We start from the raw sequence: 14224 nt of genomic DNA on the forward strand, positions 1-14224 counted from the left end.
CGGTTGTTGTGTTGTTGATCCGTATAAAATCTGATGATGTTGGACTCTTCCGTCGTCGTTGTTGTGGTTTCTTTCAGCAACGAAATTTCCGCTCCTCCTATTTTTTATATTTATGAAAATTGAAATTTACGAATCTAAAACAACAATCCATTCCTTACAAGGAAAATCTTGGAGAGGTGTGATGAATGAAACACAGTGGGACTCTGATACTGAGAAGCTCTGTACGGAACTAGCCAATAGTATGGATGTTATCTTGCTGGAGAAGATGAAAATATTTTCAAATTTATGAAATCGGACACAAAAAATGTTCTCATCGTCCAATTGCAACAGTGGCCAGCAACAACATACGACGGGTTTAAAGTTGTTGAATAGTGCCGGCTATGCTTGGAATTCTCATGACTACAGCCCCTCATCGGAATTGTATAACAAGTGCCAAGTCATTGATGATAATGTAGAATTGGATGCTCATAAACGGAGGATATTAAAAGCACCGATTATTAAAGACAAGATGTGTGTTTATAACTCCATGATGAATATTGAAAACATTGCAACCATGCAAGAATTCACGAATTTTAATTTATTTAAAAACCAAGATGATGTAAATAATATGGAAGAGGATGATTTAAATTCAGCATACCATACAATGGCCGACAATGATCGACCAAGCGAATCTTCATCATTCTCAACCAGTGGTGACGATTTACTTTCTCAAGCACGAGGTTATCAACAAGAATTAGTTGAACATTGCAAAAAAGAAAATACGATTATTGTAGCTCCAACCGGTGCGGGTATGTGTTTGTAGAATTGATTTTACATGTAGATAATGGGAATTTACATTTTGAAAATATTGTGAATTTATTTGAAAAGGCAAAACATTTATTGCTGCTCTTTTGATCAGAGATACACTTGATCAAAATCCAGCAAAGAAGATACTGTTTCTTGTAAATCAAATTTCTCTTGTAGATCAGCAAGCAACTGCCTTCCAAGAATTTAATATTCCACGAGTAGGTGCCTTTCATAGTGACAAAAAAGGGCTGAAAAATTGGACAGAAGATTCAGAATATCATGATGTCATTGTTTGTACAGTACAAATACTTCTTAATTCCATGAAGAACAATGAAGAAAGAATAATGGAGGATGTTCAATTAATAATATTTGACGAATGTCATCATGCGCATTCTAACCATCCATTCAAGGTGCTTATGAGAGATTTTTATAAACCTCGAAAGTTGGCTGGATTTCCCATTCCTAGAATTGTGGGGCTAAGTGCTTCACCTGCTGCTAAAAACACAGTTGGTGAAACGATCCTAAAAATTTTGCAACTGTGCCATGATTTGGATTGTACAGTGAGACGTGTAGAAAAAAACGAAGAAGAGTTGAACAAGTATGTGTACATACCTCCCATTCAAATGAAAAGTGTAGATATGGACCCTCACTCAGAGAGACTAAAATCTTATATTTATAACGCTATTAGACGAGTTAAGATGCTGCTTCTTGAAAAATGTGGCAAAAATTTACATGGAGATATTGACATTTATGATGATAAATTTGGTACTGATGAGGCTGACATGTGGATTAACAAAAGGTCACATATACCCACAACAGAATTATCGAACGATACGGAATGTGACAATCGACATTTAACAGAATTTTTACAAACTAGAGATAGATCCAAGCCTATGATTGTTCTATTATGCCAAACTCTGTCTATTCTTAACGAATGTCTCATGATTAATGATCACCGATCACCCTATGATGCGTAAGTTTACAATTTATAGCCTCAGAAATGCTAACATGTGCAGGTGGGAGCAATTGAAAAAGTTCTTAAATTCTTTAGAAAATAAGGAAATCCTCTCCTTATTGTCTAAAAGCGGTATATCACTATCCATGTATGAACACGAGCATTCAATAGGAATAATTCCAAAAAACTGTAATAAGAGAGTTGAGCTAGCAAGATTATTAACAGAATACAAATCAAAAGCTCAAGATATGAGAGCGCTGATTTTTGTAAAAACCAGACTTGGATGTAAAGAAACTAAAGAGTTTTTAGAGACTCAACCAGCTCTTCGCGGTTTCCTTAAACTAGACATTCTGCTTGGCCGCGGCAAAAGCTCATCTACAGGAGGAATGACCTCTAATCAGCAGCAGACGGTTTTGACAAACTTTAGAACTGGCGTTATTAATACTTTAATTTCTACAAGTGTGGCTGAGGAAGGTATTGATATTCCATCCTGCAGTTTAGTCGTGCGATTAGATGGGGTTGATAGCGCCTTAAATCTCATTCAATCAAGAGGAAGAGCCAGATCTCGAAATAGTGAATTTTTCTGTATTCTTCACACAAATTCTGGACGTATGTACTTGAATTTCAATGATTGCCAACGATTCATCCAATGTTGTTGTACATTATTATCAAAAAAACAATACCAGAGAAATCCGTCGAGCGATATCAAATGCAAGAAAGAAAAATGATCACTGCTGTCGATATTTTGATGAAGGCAGAAAGAATACATCCTGATATTTATCTGAGGAATATCAATCTAAAAGAGACCTCTGGCTTAAAGCATATGGTTCTCGGTCACATTTTCGAGTATTTATGGTTTAACTCTGAGAAAATTGCAAACGATGAAACTGTCCAACGTCTCTATCACTACACTGAAAAGACTATAACACAATCATCAGTATTATCGAACACGTGTGAGAAATTATTTGGAGCAAAACCAGTAATGCAAGTCATAAAAACTGGTTCAAGTTTTATTGCTCGAATAATTATTACAATTAGTAATATTGATAGAAGCTGTTATATGAATGGATATCAGGCAGCCAGATACTTTGTCCTTACTACTTCTAAGGCTTTTAAAACTAAACGAGATGCGAAGAACGCTGCCTCCCTTGAAGCATTACAAAAGTTTATGGACAAAGATCTTGTCGTATTTCCTCCTAGCACTTGGACAGAAATTTACAAAGAGAAAACTAAAGATCCAATCGAGATCAATGACGGAGAGAATTCTGAACTTCTCAAAGAAATAGTACCCATTCAAGAGATTGATCTCAAACGAAAACAAACGACTACCAAAGTAACAGATGCAAACATTTTCAAAGAGAAGATTACTCTCGAAACAGCTATTACTTGTCTATTTCATCACTGCAAACTTAATTTTGGAGTTAACCCAGAGTTCAAAGATTTTGTGTTGACAATGAGAGTTAATAATTTCAATCAATACTATTACACTTGCAGTGTCGTTAGTGACAAAGTATCTACAGTAAGAGGAGATGCATTTTCCAAGAAAAAGGACGCTAAAAAAGATGCTGCTTTTAAGATGTGTCATGCAATTTTTAATGCTTACCATTATTTCGACATGCCAAAATCTGCATTTTCAACAACCCAGAGCAACAAACAATCAGATGAGCAATGATGACCATGCTTGTCGTGCATAGCTATGAATTCTGAGAAAAGCCAAAGCGTTATTCATTTATTTAACAATTTATTTAACAATTGAGATCAACGTTGAAATATCTGATTACCATGTGTCAGTCATAGCGGAAGAGGTATCATCATCTTCATCCACATTACCCTCAATGCCTATTCTCCTCAAATCCAGCACTCGTATCATGTTTCTGTAAACAGGGTTGGTATTGGAACTTTCATGTGGATCCTTATGTGCATTTACCACTGTTCGTCTCAAACTATCCCTCGAAAAATTGGTGATAGAATCCCAAAGAGTTGAAGAAGCTGCTGTTGAGAAGATGGTTTCATTCATCAAAGTTGGCTGTTCTATTTGATCCGTTGCGTTTTGATTTGCATTGTTGCACGTGACTTCATTAGAGTTAGTTTGAATGGCATCCATTTGTTGATTAATATCTCTTTCTATTGAACTATTCATTTGAAGTGGCATTTCCAGCTCGTGGGTTTGAGGTGATAAGCATGTCGATGGTACCATTGAGGAATCAACTTCCGTGAGGGCTACTTGCTGCATGATGGTTTGAGAAGCATTCTCCTCTTTTACATCTTCCACAGTTGCACTCATTCTCTCTACGTGTTGAATAGTACTCATGGGATTTTGAGAGATCTCACATGGAAGTGGTGGCATTTCTGTGACATGTTCCCAATGTTTAGTACATGCAATATTTGGCAAGTTGAGATCGGATGGCAATTCCAGTGCAGGTAAGGAGCTCATGATGGGAACAAAGGGTTGGATATCGTTTTGGTGATTTTTTGCCTGAATACATTCATAAATGGAATTGAAAGATAGTGAATAAGGAGCAGGTGGTATTTTCAACAGAAAATCAGTGCTGGTTGGTTGCTGCTGCTTTAAATTTTGGCCGATTGATGTGGTGTTTGAATTCAGAGGATCCACAGCATAATAGTTATGGAAAACATTCATGTTCGTGTTGAAACAAACAAGCTCACCAACAGATGAAATTGGGCGCTCATGATATTTTCCAACACCAGTTGCTACTGACAACGATTTTGACATGGTTCTAAAATGGTTGCAGCTTGTTGACCATGTATGGAGCATGTTGAGCTTTTACAAACATGGTTTCAGGACAATTAAAGTTAGTAATAACACTTACTCGCATATTTACACCTGGACTTTTTAGAATACATGGAGTTGAGTGAGTTTTTGTCATGGCAGGTACTGTAATTCGATCGCGAACGATAGAGAAACATGGCTTGTCGCTCACTATGGACGGAGTAGGGAAAACAGGACTACTTGTTACGAGGAGAGTTTCTCTGCTTCGTTCCGATTCAATATTCTTCAACGAATGCTTCACCACAGCCACTCGTTGATGAACCTGATGTAGAATTTGACGTTGTTCATCGATTTTTTCGTTAATCCGTTGAAAGGTTGCCAAGCTCACTTTTTCCAAGTGCTCGATCGCACTCAACATGTATTGCATGTTCGTGGGAGCATGATTCATCACAGGACATTCGAAAGACATTTTTTTCTGTTTGGGAATTGAAAGGAGTTTGCAACTCCCGAGTTCCAAATGTTCAAACTCATTTCTCCTGGCCATGATTAAGGCCTGTGTTTTGTTGCAGCTTTCGAGCTTGTTGGCATAAAGCCAAGAAATATTGAGATAAATACAGCAGTGCAAGGAATGTATTGAAAATGTTCGAATGATTGTGTACAATTTAAAAATAATTAATCTCTTTCTGCGAGGGCATTCAAAACAGTGTCCACTTCGTCAGCAGTCAAGACCTTGAATTTACGATCTTCTCCAGAAACAATGCAAACTTCAATGTCACTAGACTTGAGTTCTTGACTAAGCACTGATTGTAAACTTCCGATTGCAAGTTGAACTGTCTCTTGGGTTGACAACACACATTCAGTACTATCTTCACTTGGCTTTATATCCTTTAACTTCTTTTCCAAAAAGTTTTGTGCTTCTGTTTCTTTTTGTCCAGCACTTGTAGCAAAATAGCCAGCATAGTAGCCAGCAGGATCAACCTTGTACAATTGTGGTTCCTTTGTTTCTTCATCAATACCAATCAACATCATCACCACTCCTTGTGGTCTAATACCAGCATATTGAGTAAAAAGTTGACCATGATCAGCCATTCTCTTTGCCAAATATGAAACTGGAATTTCATATCCAAATTTAAATTCAAATGATGCTGCTTCATATCTTACTCTTTGGACATTCACCCTGGCATCGGCAATTCTTCCAGTCATTACACATCCGATACGATCAGTAATTTTGAAGACATGAGTAACAGACTCGGCTTTCAAAAGTCTATCGGGTACTTTCTTTTGTGTTACAATACAACATGAATCCTTTCCACGAATACCAATTGTTGTAATTCCAGGTGTTTTAACGGCCTTAAAGGCATACTCCACTTGATACAATCTTCCTTCAGGTGAAAAGACTGTGATGAATCTATCGTAGCCTGATGATGCTCCACGAGACATTTTTTATGCTTAAAATTTAATTCTATTTTTAAAAAAACAATTCCACATTTTGAAAATCAAATTACTATTGCTCTTGTTGTGATCAAGCCTGTTGATGAAATGTTTCATGACCTCGTCGGAAACCACATGCTGATAACTGCCTTGAAAATAGCATACATACTGAATGGATCAATGGCCGAGTTAGTTGATTTGATTTGAAAAAATGTTCTTGAATCGTCATCAAACCAAGAATTTTGAATCCACGATCATCATGATGAAAAGATCCCTTTCATCATCAATGGTTGGAATCAGAACAAACAATGATGCAAAAACCTTGTTTCGTTTTTGCTCCACTTCATCTTTCAACCATTCTCATCCAATGATCCACAACAAACAATGGTCATCCACACATCAGATCTCTTCTTCCTATCATACTCACTCTTCATTCTTGTCAGCAACAACAACATCAGGAGAGGATGCACCTCCTAAATGGTCAGAATTGGAGAGCACTCCCACTGACAGTTCGTTTTGGAGCAGTGAAATTAAAACTCCTTTCTTTCTGGTAGATTTGCAAGTATTGGATCGAAATTGCAGAACTATGATTCAAAAAGCAAATGAATGTGGTATTTCGTTGAGACCTCATGTGAAAACTCACAAAACGTTGGAGGGTGCCAAACATCAAACCATTGGATTGAAAGATCCAAAATTGGTAGTGTCCACATTGGCAGAAGCTGAATATTATTCTGCACACTACAAAGATATTCACTATGCTGTACCTGCATTGACAAAAGCCAAAATGAAACAAATTGAATCATTGACAAGAAGAATTCCAAAATTTCACATTGACGTGGAGAGTGAATCATCTTTGAAAATCATTGAAGATTATGCAAAAACTCACAATATTCAATTTTCTGTTTTTGTACAAGTAGATTGTGGACAGCATCGAGTAGGTGTTGATCCAAGTGATGAAGCATCTTTACGTCTTGTTCAAAAGATATATGAATCTCCAAATGTCAAACTTGCTGGAATCTATACACATGCTGGACAATCTTATTCATGTCGTGGAAAGGAAGAAATTAGAAGAGTGGTCATGCAAGAAGCTCAAATCATTTCAGACTTTGCACAAAAACTTCATCGTATGGGAATTCATCCCAATACTGTTGCCGTTGGATCGACTCCAACTTGTGCAGTTGGAACTCGTGAAGAATGGTCCAACACTTTGGTGAATGAAATTCATCCTGGAAATTATGTTTTTTATGATTACATGCAAACAAGAATTGGTAGTTGTGATATTAAGGATTGCTCCGCATTTGTCGTTGCTTCAGTTATTGGACATCGACCAAGCATGAATCAATTAACCATTGATGCTGGTGCACTTGCCTTAAGTAAGGACATAGGATGTTCGAATGTGAGTTGTGCTTCCTATGGTTATATCAAAGAAGATGAGACTCTGCAAATTACCAATCTAACTCAAGAAATTGGAATTGTGACTAGTGAGAAACCAATCAATTTTGAAGCATTTCGAATTGGTACCAAGTTGACCATCATCCCAAATCATAGTTGCTTATCAGCTGCCCTGTTTGACAAGTATTACGTTATTAATAATTCCAAGGAAGCCAAGTTGATCGATATTTGGTCCAACATCAGAGGTTGGTAGAAGCGAACGAAAGAGCCGCTTGTGCTTGGCTTCAAAGCAAAAAAGTCTCATTGTAAATCCCAAAAAAATATTTACTCTTACCCATGAAGAGACTCGCCCAACTCTCCAAATCTTCACGTATGTCTTGTAGTGAACAATCAATCGTTTTCCTGACTCTAGTAATACATTTTGCTATTATTCATCATTGTTGATTTAATCCTATTTTTATCTTGATAAATTTGAATATATTTAATATTTCCTGATGATACGATTAATTGATGATGACGGTATTATTGTTGTTATTCTTTGTTGTAATTACAACTACTGGAATATTTCTTCACACGTATGGCAATATCTATTTTGAAAATAATACAGGTAATGGTGTTCGCCATTATAGCACCTTGAAACAAAGAGGTGAAAAGATGGATGCCGAGTTATCCGCAACAAGAACACCACTCGAGAGAATGTTGCTTGGAAAGCAAACCAAGAATGATTTCGCCAATTTGAACATTAAAGATCCAAAGGTAGTCGCTCAATGGGTAAACAAGAGTGCCAGAGAGGGTCCAAAATACTTGACAAAGGACGTCGATCAATTGGCTCCACCAGTTACAATCACTGTCTCTGGAGCATGTGGACAAATTGCCAACAGCTTGTTGTTCAGAATTGCTAACGGTGAAATGTTGGGCGAAAATCAACCAGTTAAATTGAGATTGTTGGAAAGACCCGAAGCAATGAAGGCTCTTGAAGGAGTGAAAATGGAATTGGACGACGGAGCTTTCCCACTCTTGGAAGAAATTTATCTTACTGATAGTGAAAATGATGCTTTCAGAGGTGCTGACTATGCTATTTTGCTCGGAGGTAAGCCAAGAGGACCTGGAATGGAAAGAGCTGATGTCATGAAAGACAATGCTGCAATTTTTAAGGCTCAAGGTGAAGCTTTGAACAAGAATGCCAACGGAGATGTTTTGGTTTTGATTGTTGCCAATCCAGCCAATACCAACGCAATGATTACATCTGCCAACGCTCCAGATATTCCACCAGAAAATATCACTGCTATGACAAGACTTGATCATGACAGAGGATTGGCTCAAGTTGCAACAAAGCTTGGATGTAATATTTCCGACATTTCTCGATTTGCTATTTGGGGTAACCACTCTGCCACTCAATATCCAGATCTTTCATTCACAACCATCAAAGGACAATGGGGACTTAACGTGATTAATGACGAGCAATGGATCACAAATGAATTTATTCCAAACGTTCAACAACGTGGTGCTGCTATCATTAAGGCCAGAGGAAAGTCAAGCGCTGCCTCTGCTGCTGATGCTGCTATTAAACACATGCACGATTGGGTTTTGGGAAATAGCGAATGGGTTTCTATGGCTATTCCATCAAGAGGTCAATATGGTATTCCAAGAGGTATTTGGTGCTCAATGCCAGTGCAATGCTTTGGAGCAGGTAAATATGGAGTCATTGAAGGCTTACCAATCAACTCTTTCAGTGCTGACAGAATTAATGCTAGCGTAAAGGAACTTATTGAAGAAAAGAAGATTGTTGAAAATTTATTACCAAATCCAGTTTACAGATTAGTCGAAGTTGACAAGGTTAACGTTATTAGCAAGTCATACATCTCAGAAAACAAGCAATAATTTATGCAAGGATCGAGTTATCCTTAATTTTTCTCACTGAGGGATCGCAGCCATTCTCAGGGCATTCAAGAAGTAAAACAACCTTTACAATGTATAAAATTTACAGCACTTCCAAACGAATAATTTTAAATTCGAGGTGTGACATTTCTCATCGTTGAAATAAATCATAGAAGATGTCTCCTCCATCCGAGTAGCTGAAAGCCAAATTATCTGGAAGCACGATTGGAGATTTTTTGGGTCTTTTCATCACAACTCGTTTAACTCCAAGATTTAATGCCCATTGGACCAAAGAAGTTTCGAAAGATTCGTTCGTTTGACAGCTATCAAAATCAAGAAATGACATTAGGCTTCTTAATACTTGCAGCTCATATTTTGGGAGTGCTGATCCTACATGAGTGAACATGGGATCGAGATAAATGACATCTGGAATTTCCAAGTTTAAATGAGCAAAAGTTTGCACAGTAAGGGTTCGGGAATCAGTCTCTTCAAATAAGTGTTTCATGTTCATAAACTTGCCATTTTCTTGAGCTCTGTGAAGGGCAGCTTTCAACATTATCGAAATGAGAGGATGGCGCTCGCAGCAAATTACGTTAAATCCAAGTAATGATAATATACAGCTATCTTTCCCTAGCCCAGTGGTAGCGTCCAAAACCAGAGTTTCGCCAGGTTTCTTTGTTTTCATACTGCATGCACGAAATAGAGCACTAGACTTTGATATTCCTCTTTGTGCAAGATTGGCAGAAGTCATGTCTGAAAAATCTATGGTGAGAGGTCTGTATCTTGACATGTCAGAGTATTTTGTTTCTAAAGATCCTTGTAAAGCTTTTTGAACGTCAAATAGTGGTAACAATGATAGTTTATGCAAAGTTGTGCTCAATCCACATCTAACAAGAATAATGGACCTCCATCACAATCATTGGTATAAGATTTAGTTAAGACATTCTCCATAAATTCAGACAATTTACAATCTCTTTCCTCTATGTTATCACTTTCCATTACTTGAAACATCCCACATTGCAAATGATATTTTCTAATTAATTTCGGAAATAATTCATTCTTAACAAATGAAAAAGAATCGGATAATTCCAAAATATTTTCATCATTAAGAAAGACATGACGAGCATCATTTAATTTTTCAAAGCCAGAATTCTTTCCAACACAAAGTCGTACGACCAAGCCTTTCTCAGGTTTCATCGGAAGTAATGAAGAAGAAATCACTCGACCAATTTTTTTCATTTTTTTATAATCTTTGTAATAGGTGGATGTGAGAATTCATATACCAACCGTTTGAAAAAAACAGAGAGCTCATTAGCCTTACAAATTTTTGAATAAGGTTGTTGACTATCATCAGAGGAGGTTTGAAGTCTTCTCAAGATTGTGGTCTTGGCCTGTCAACTGTCTGTCAATTCATCACATAAAAAAAATTGCCATCACCCATTCTCTTCTTCAGCTGCATCACCACTTTGAAATCAATTTCACACCACCTACCAACAAAATAGTACTCCTTCCATCATCTTTAAAAGACTCCTCCTTTCAAATCACACAGAGTCTCCAAACACCATATCACAACAAGAAGAACAACAATAATAATCACTTTTACAACAAAGGATGCCATCCGTACAAGAACTCGAACGTCAACGATTGGCAGCCATGTATGGAGGAGGAAATGATGATCAAGAATCCTCTTCAGATGAAGAAGAATCAACCAACTCTCCAAATACAACATTGAGTGCTGCTACAAATGCTTCATCAACATCAACAACATCATCATCAACATCAACCACAAATACAACCAATCGATCCACTCAACGTAAACAATTGTTTGGAGGTGCCATGAAGAATGCCATGAAAAAGTTGGGTAACATTTCTTCAGCAGGATCATCCGAAAAGAAATCAGATTCCTCCTCCGCCTCAACAAATCCTCCCAAATTCTCGACAGCTATTCGTGTGTTGCGTTCAGTGAAAGAAATGCACTCTCGTGTCTCTATTTTGGTTGAGGATCAATCTCAGACTGCCAAAATGGATCTCGACAAGGCACTCGAAACTCCTGACATTATTTTGAATCAGGATGATTTGTTTGAGGGAGCAGGTGAAAAAGCAGGACTTCAAATTTGGCATCTCGTCAAGATGATTCCAATTGCTGTTCCAGAAGAAGAATTTGGCAAGTTCAATTCCTCCGATTGTTATGTCTTGTGTTACACATTTGAAGCTCAAGACGATGAAACTCGTCTCCGAAAGATTCATTATTGGGTTGGAAAGAATGCCAATGTCATGAAACAAGCCGTTTGTGCATTTCTATCCAATGAATTGGCCAATCGAATTTCAGCTTCTCTCTATCGTGAAGAAGAACGTGAAGAGAGTGAAGATTTCTTGGAATATTTCGATCATCATATTGAATATAGAGATGCTTGTGCCACTCAAGATTCATTACTCAAAGTTTCACACAAGGAATTTGTTCCACGTTTGATGAAGGTCGATGCTGATCATAAACGTCGTCTCTTGGTGAAACGTGTTCACTTATCCAAATCACAAATCGAGTCAGCTTCTTCTGTGAAGGATGTTTTTATTTTGGAAAATGAAGAACATGTCTATGTTTGGATTGGAAGTGAAGCAAGTAAAACAGAACAATTGAAGGGAGTGGATGTGGCACGTAATATCATTCATGACGATCGAAAGGGTAAAGGACATGTGGAAATTATTCATCAATCCTCATTATTAGATTCATCATCTTCACTTCCTTCTGATTTTCTTTCTACTTTTGAACAATTTGGAAACTCTCATGCAAAATCAGATGCCTCTCAAGATGCTGCAACTCTTTTCAGTGTTTCAGTCTTATCAGTGGAAGATAAGAAATTTGATATCAATAAGATTGCTGCTGGAGAGTTGAAACGTGACATGTTGAATGAGGAATCTGTGTACTTGCTCGAAACAAAGAATGAGATTTACTTGTGGTTTGGTAAAAAGTCTAAATTTGTCGATCGAAAGTGTGCAGAAACTTTGGCAGCTACCATTCAAAACTCTTCACCTGATATTTTAGAAATTCACAGTTGTTTCTCTGGAAATGAACCTGTCTTGTTTAGAGAGAGATTTTTGCATGGATTTTATTTGTATGATACTCCTGAGATCTTTGAAAAGAAGAGAAGAGAATTGGCTGATATTTGTGACGATGAGTTTGATTCCAATCAAAATCTTGACATTCGATTGGAAGATTTTAATTATAAGGAAAAACTTGATTATGTGGATCCTGATGATGAAGGTACAGGAACAGTTCAAATTTGGAGAGTTGTGGATGCAAATTATGCAGAACCAGTCCCTGAAGAAGAATTGGGTAATTTCTACTCTGAAGATTGTTATTTGATTTTATATGAATGGAATCGTTCTGATCTCTTCCAAGACGATGACGAAGAAGAAGAAGCACCACCTGCCCAAGAAGAAGAAGAAGAAGATTTACCTCCAGAATCCTATCCTGAACCCAAGTATAAGGGATATGAAAGTGATGACTCTGATTCATTGGAAGCTCGAATGAAATTAATTGATGGCATGGGTGTTAAAGTCACAGAAGTTACTGAAGAACCAGAAGAAAAGCCAAAGAAAAAATATGAAATTAAGAAACCACAAGAAAAGGAACAAGATGAAGAGCAACAAGAACCACAACTCATTGTGAAACCTCTCAATATCAAAAAGAAGAAGATTTTCTACTTGCCAAGAAGAATATTGTACTGTTGGGAAGGTGCTGACTCTCAACAAACAGTGAGTGCTCGTATTCTCAAGAGAAACTTCCAAAACTTTGCATCAGATCCAATTAATCCAGCAAAAATTATCACACAAAAGGAAGGAAAGGAGAATGATCACTTTATGAAGATCTTTGAACACATCATGGTTGTTCACAAAGGTACCATGACGAATAAGCGTGCTGCAACTTCACTTTACAGAATTTATTGTAAGACTGTGAGAAATTCTAAAGCAGTTCAAGTCGAAAAGAAGAGAAACAATTTGAACTCGAATGATGTTTTCATCTTGTTGGGTCCAAGAACTGCCTACTTGTGGATTGGTGTCTATTCGAGTGGTAAAAAGAAGGAAATTGCTTTCAAACTTGCTCAATCTCTCATTGGCAACAGAGATGTCTCAGCTGTCGATGAAGGTTTCGAACCAGAAGAATTCTGGGATCTCTTCACTCAAACAGATAATCAAGTCACTCCATATGTGACTGAAAAATTGAATTATGCTCAAGGTGTCGTCTTTGAATGTACCATCATTAATGACAACACATTCAGAGTGATGAATGTGGGTGAAATTGGACAACAATTCCTTCAACAAGATTTGAACAATTCACATCAAATACTCATTGTCGATTACACGGAGGTCATCTTTGTTTGGTATCCATCCACACCTTCAAGTGCTCAACGAGCATTGGCACTCAAAGCAGTGGCATACATTCTCAAAGATGATTTGGCTGAAGAAATTGAAGAAGATGAAAAAGTGAAAGAGGAACAACATGCCGAATCAACACAGAACAATGACGACGCCAATGATGAAGAACACGATTTCACCATTAACAATTCAACCAAACAATTTTTAAACAAATTCGAAGGAGAAACTACCAATCCAGAAATTCCTCGTTTTCCAAGATCGATCTCTATTTACGAAGTCGAACGAGGAATGGAGCCATCTGAATTCAAAAGTGGTTTCCCAGTGTGGAGAGAAGAGAAACACTATGTCGATCAACATGAGGATTCTCTCATTAAAGAAAGAGAAAGTGAAAGCAAGTTAATTGCCAAATCTTTACCATTCCTTCAATTGATTAGAGAAAAGTATCCTTTCCTCATTACCAACGATGAATTCGTTAATGTACACAATATGGTACATATTATCAAATTGGCTAGATTGTGTAAAAATAATTATAACATGTTAATTGGAAATCTTGAACAATTAGAAGAAGAGTATAAGGATGTGATTTACTTTGGTGAACATTTTGAAGCATTTGCAAGTGATTTATTCAAATTTATGGTCACTAATAAGATTCAATAATTGAATGTGAAGTGGTGTTG

General features: G+C 37.1%; 8 protein-coding genes across 8 annotated transcripts; 4 read left to right on the forward strand and 4 right to left on the reverse strand.

Annotated features, from left to right (window-relative positions):
* Positions 1-304: 304 nt before the first annotated feature.
* On the forward strand, positions 305-3413 carry C9374_008448 (uncharacterized protein; the record flags this gene model as incomplete). Its single annotated transcript, XM_044698525.1, has 4 exons — positions 305-788; positions 868-1759; positions 1803-2350; positions 2428-3413. The coding sequence occupies 4 exons, from the start codon at positions 305-307 to the stop codon at positions 3411-3413; spliced, it is 2910 nt and encodes a 969-aa protein (XP_044545567.1).
* A 105-nt stretch (positions 3414-3518) lies between these two features.
* Positions 3519-4941, reverse strand: C9374_008449 (uncharacterized protein; the record flags this gene model as incomplete). The annotated part of the gene is made up of 2 exons (XM_044698526.1): positions 3519-4523; positions 4573-4941. 2 exons carry the CDS (start codon positions 4939-4941, stop codon positions 3519-3521), a joined length of 1374 nt encoding a protein of 457 aa, XP_044545568.1.
* Positions 4942-5144: 203 nt separating this feature from the next.
* Positions 5145-5912, reverse strand: C9374_008450 (uncharacterized protein; the record flags this gene model as incomplete). The annotated part of the gene is made up of 1 exon (XM_044698528.1): positions 5145-5912. The coding sequence occupies one exon, from the start codon at positions 5910-5912 to the stop codon at positions 5145-5147; it is 768 nt and encodes a 255-aa protein (XP_044545569.1).
* A 358-nt stretch (positions 5913-6270) lies between these two features.
* Positions 6271-7548, forward strand: C9374_008451 (uncharacterized protein; the record flags this gene model as incomplete). The annotated part of the gene is made up of 1 exon (XM_044698529.1): positions 6271-7548. One exon carries the CDS (start codon positions 6271-6273, stop codon positions 7546-7548), a length of 1278 nt encoding a protein of 425 aa, XP_044545570.1.
* An 83-nt stretch (positions 7549-7631) lies between these two features.
* Positions 7632-9176, forward strand: C9374_008452 (uncharacterized protein; the record flags this gene model as incomplete). The annotated part of the gene is made up of 2 exons (XM_044698530.1): positions 7632-7665; positions 7903-9176. 2 exons carry the CDS (start codon positions 7632-7634, stop codon positions 9174-9176), a joined length of 1308 nt encoding a protein of 435 aa, XP_044545571.1.
* A 148-nt stretch (positions 9177-9324) lies between these two features.
* On the reverse strand, positions 9325-9963 carry C9374_008453 (uncharacterized protein; the record flags this gene model as incomplete). The annotated part of the gene is made up of 1 exon (XM_044698531.1): positions 9325-9963. The coding sequence occupies one exon, from the start codon at positions 9961-9963 to the stop codon at positions 9325-9327; it is 639 nt and encodes a 212-aa protein (XP_044545572.1).
* An 86-nt stretch (positions 9964-10049) lies between these two features.
* Positions 10050-10412, reverse strand: C9374_008454 (uncharacterized protein; the record flags this gene model as incomplete). Its single annotated transcript, XM_044698532.1, has 1 exon — positions 10050-10412. The coding sequence occupies one exon, from the start codon at positions 10410-10412 to the stop codon at positions 10050-10052; it is 363 nt and encodes a 120-aa protein (XP_044545573.1).
* A 372-nt stretch (positions 10413-10784) lies between these two features.
* On the forward strand, positions 10785-14204 carry C9374_008455 (uncharacterized protein; the record flags this gene model as incomplete). The annotated part of the gene is made up of 1 exon (XM_044698533.1): positions 10785-14204. The coding sequence occupies one exon, from the start codon at positions 10785-10787 to the stop codon at positions 14202-14204; it is 3420 nt and encodes a 1139-aa protein (XP_044545574.1).
* Positions 14205-14224: the final 20 nt, after the last annotated feature.

Source organism: Naegleria lovaniensis, assembly GCF_003324165.1.
Source record: "Naegleria lovaniensis strain ATCC 30569 chromosome Unknown tig036, whole genome shotgun sequence".
Lineage (NCBI taxonomy): Eukaryota > Heterolobosea > Eutetramitea > Acrasida > Naegleriidae > Naegleria > Naegleria lovaniensis.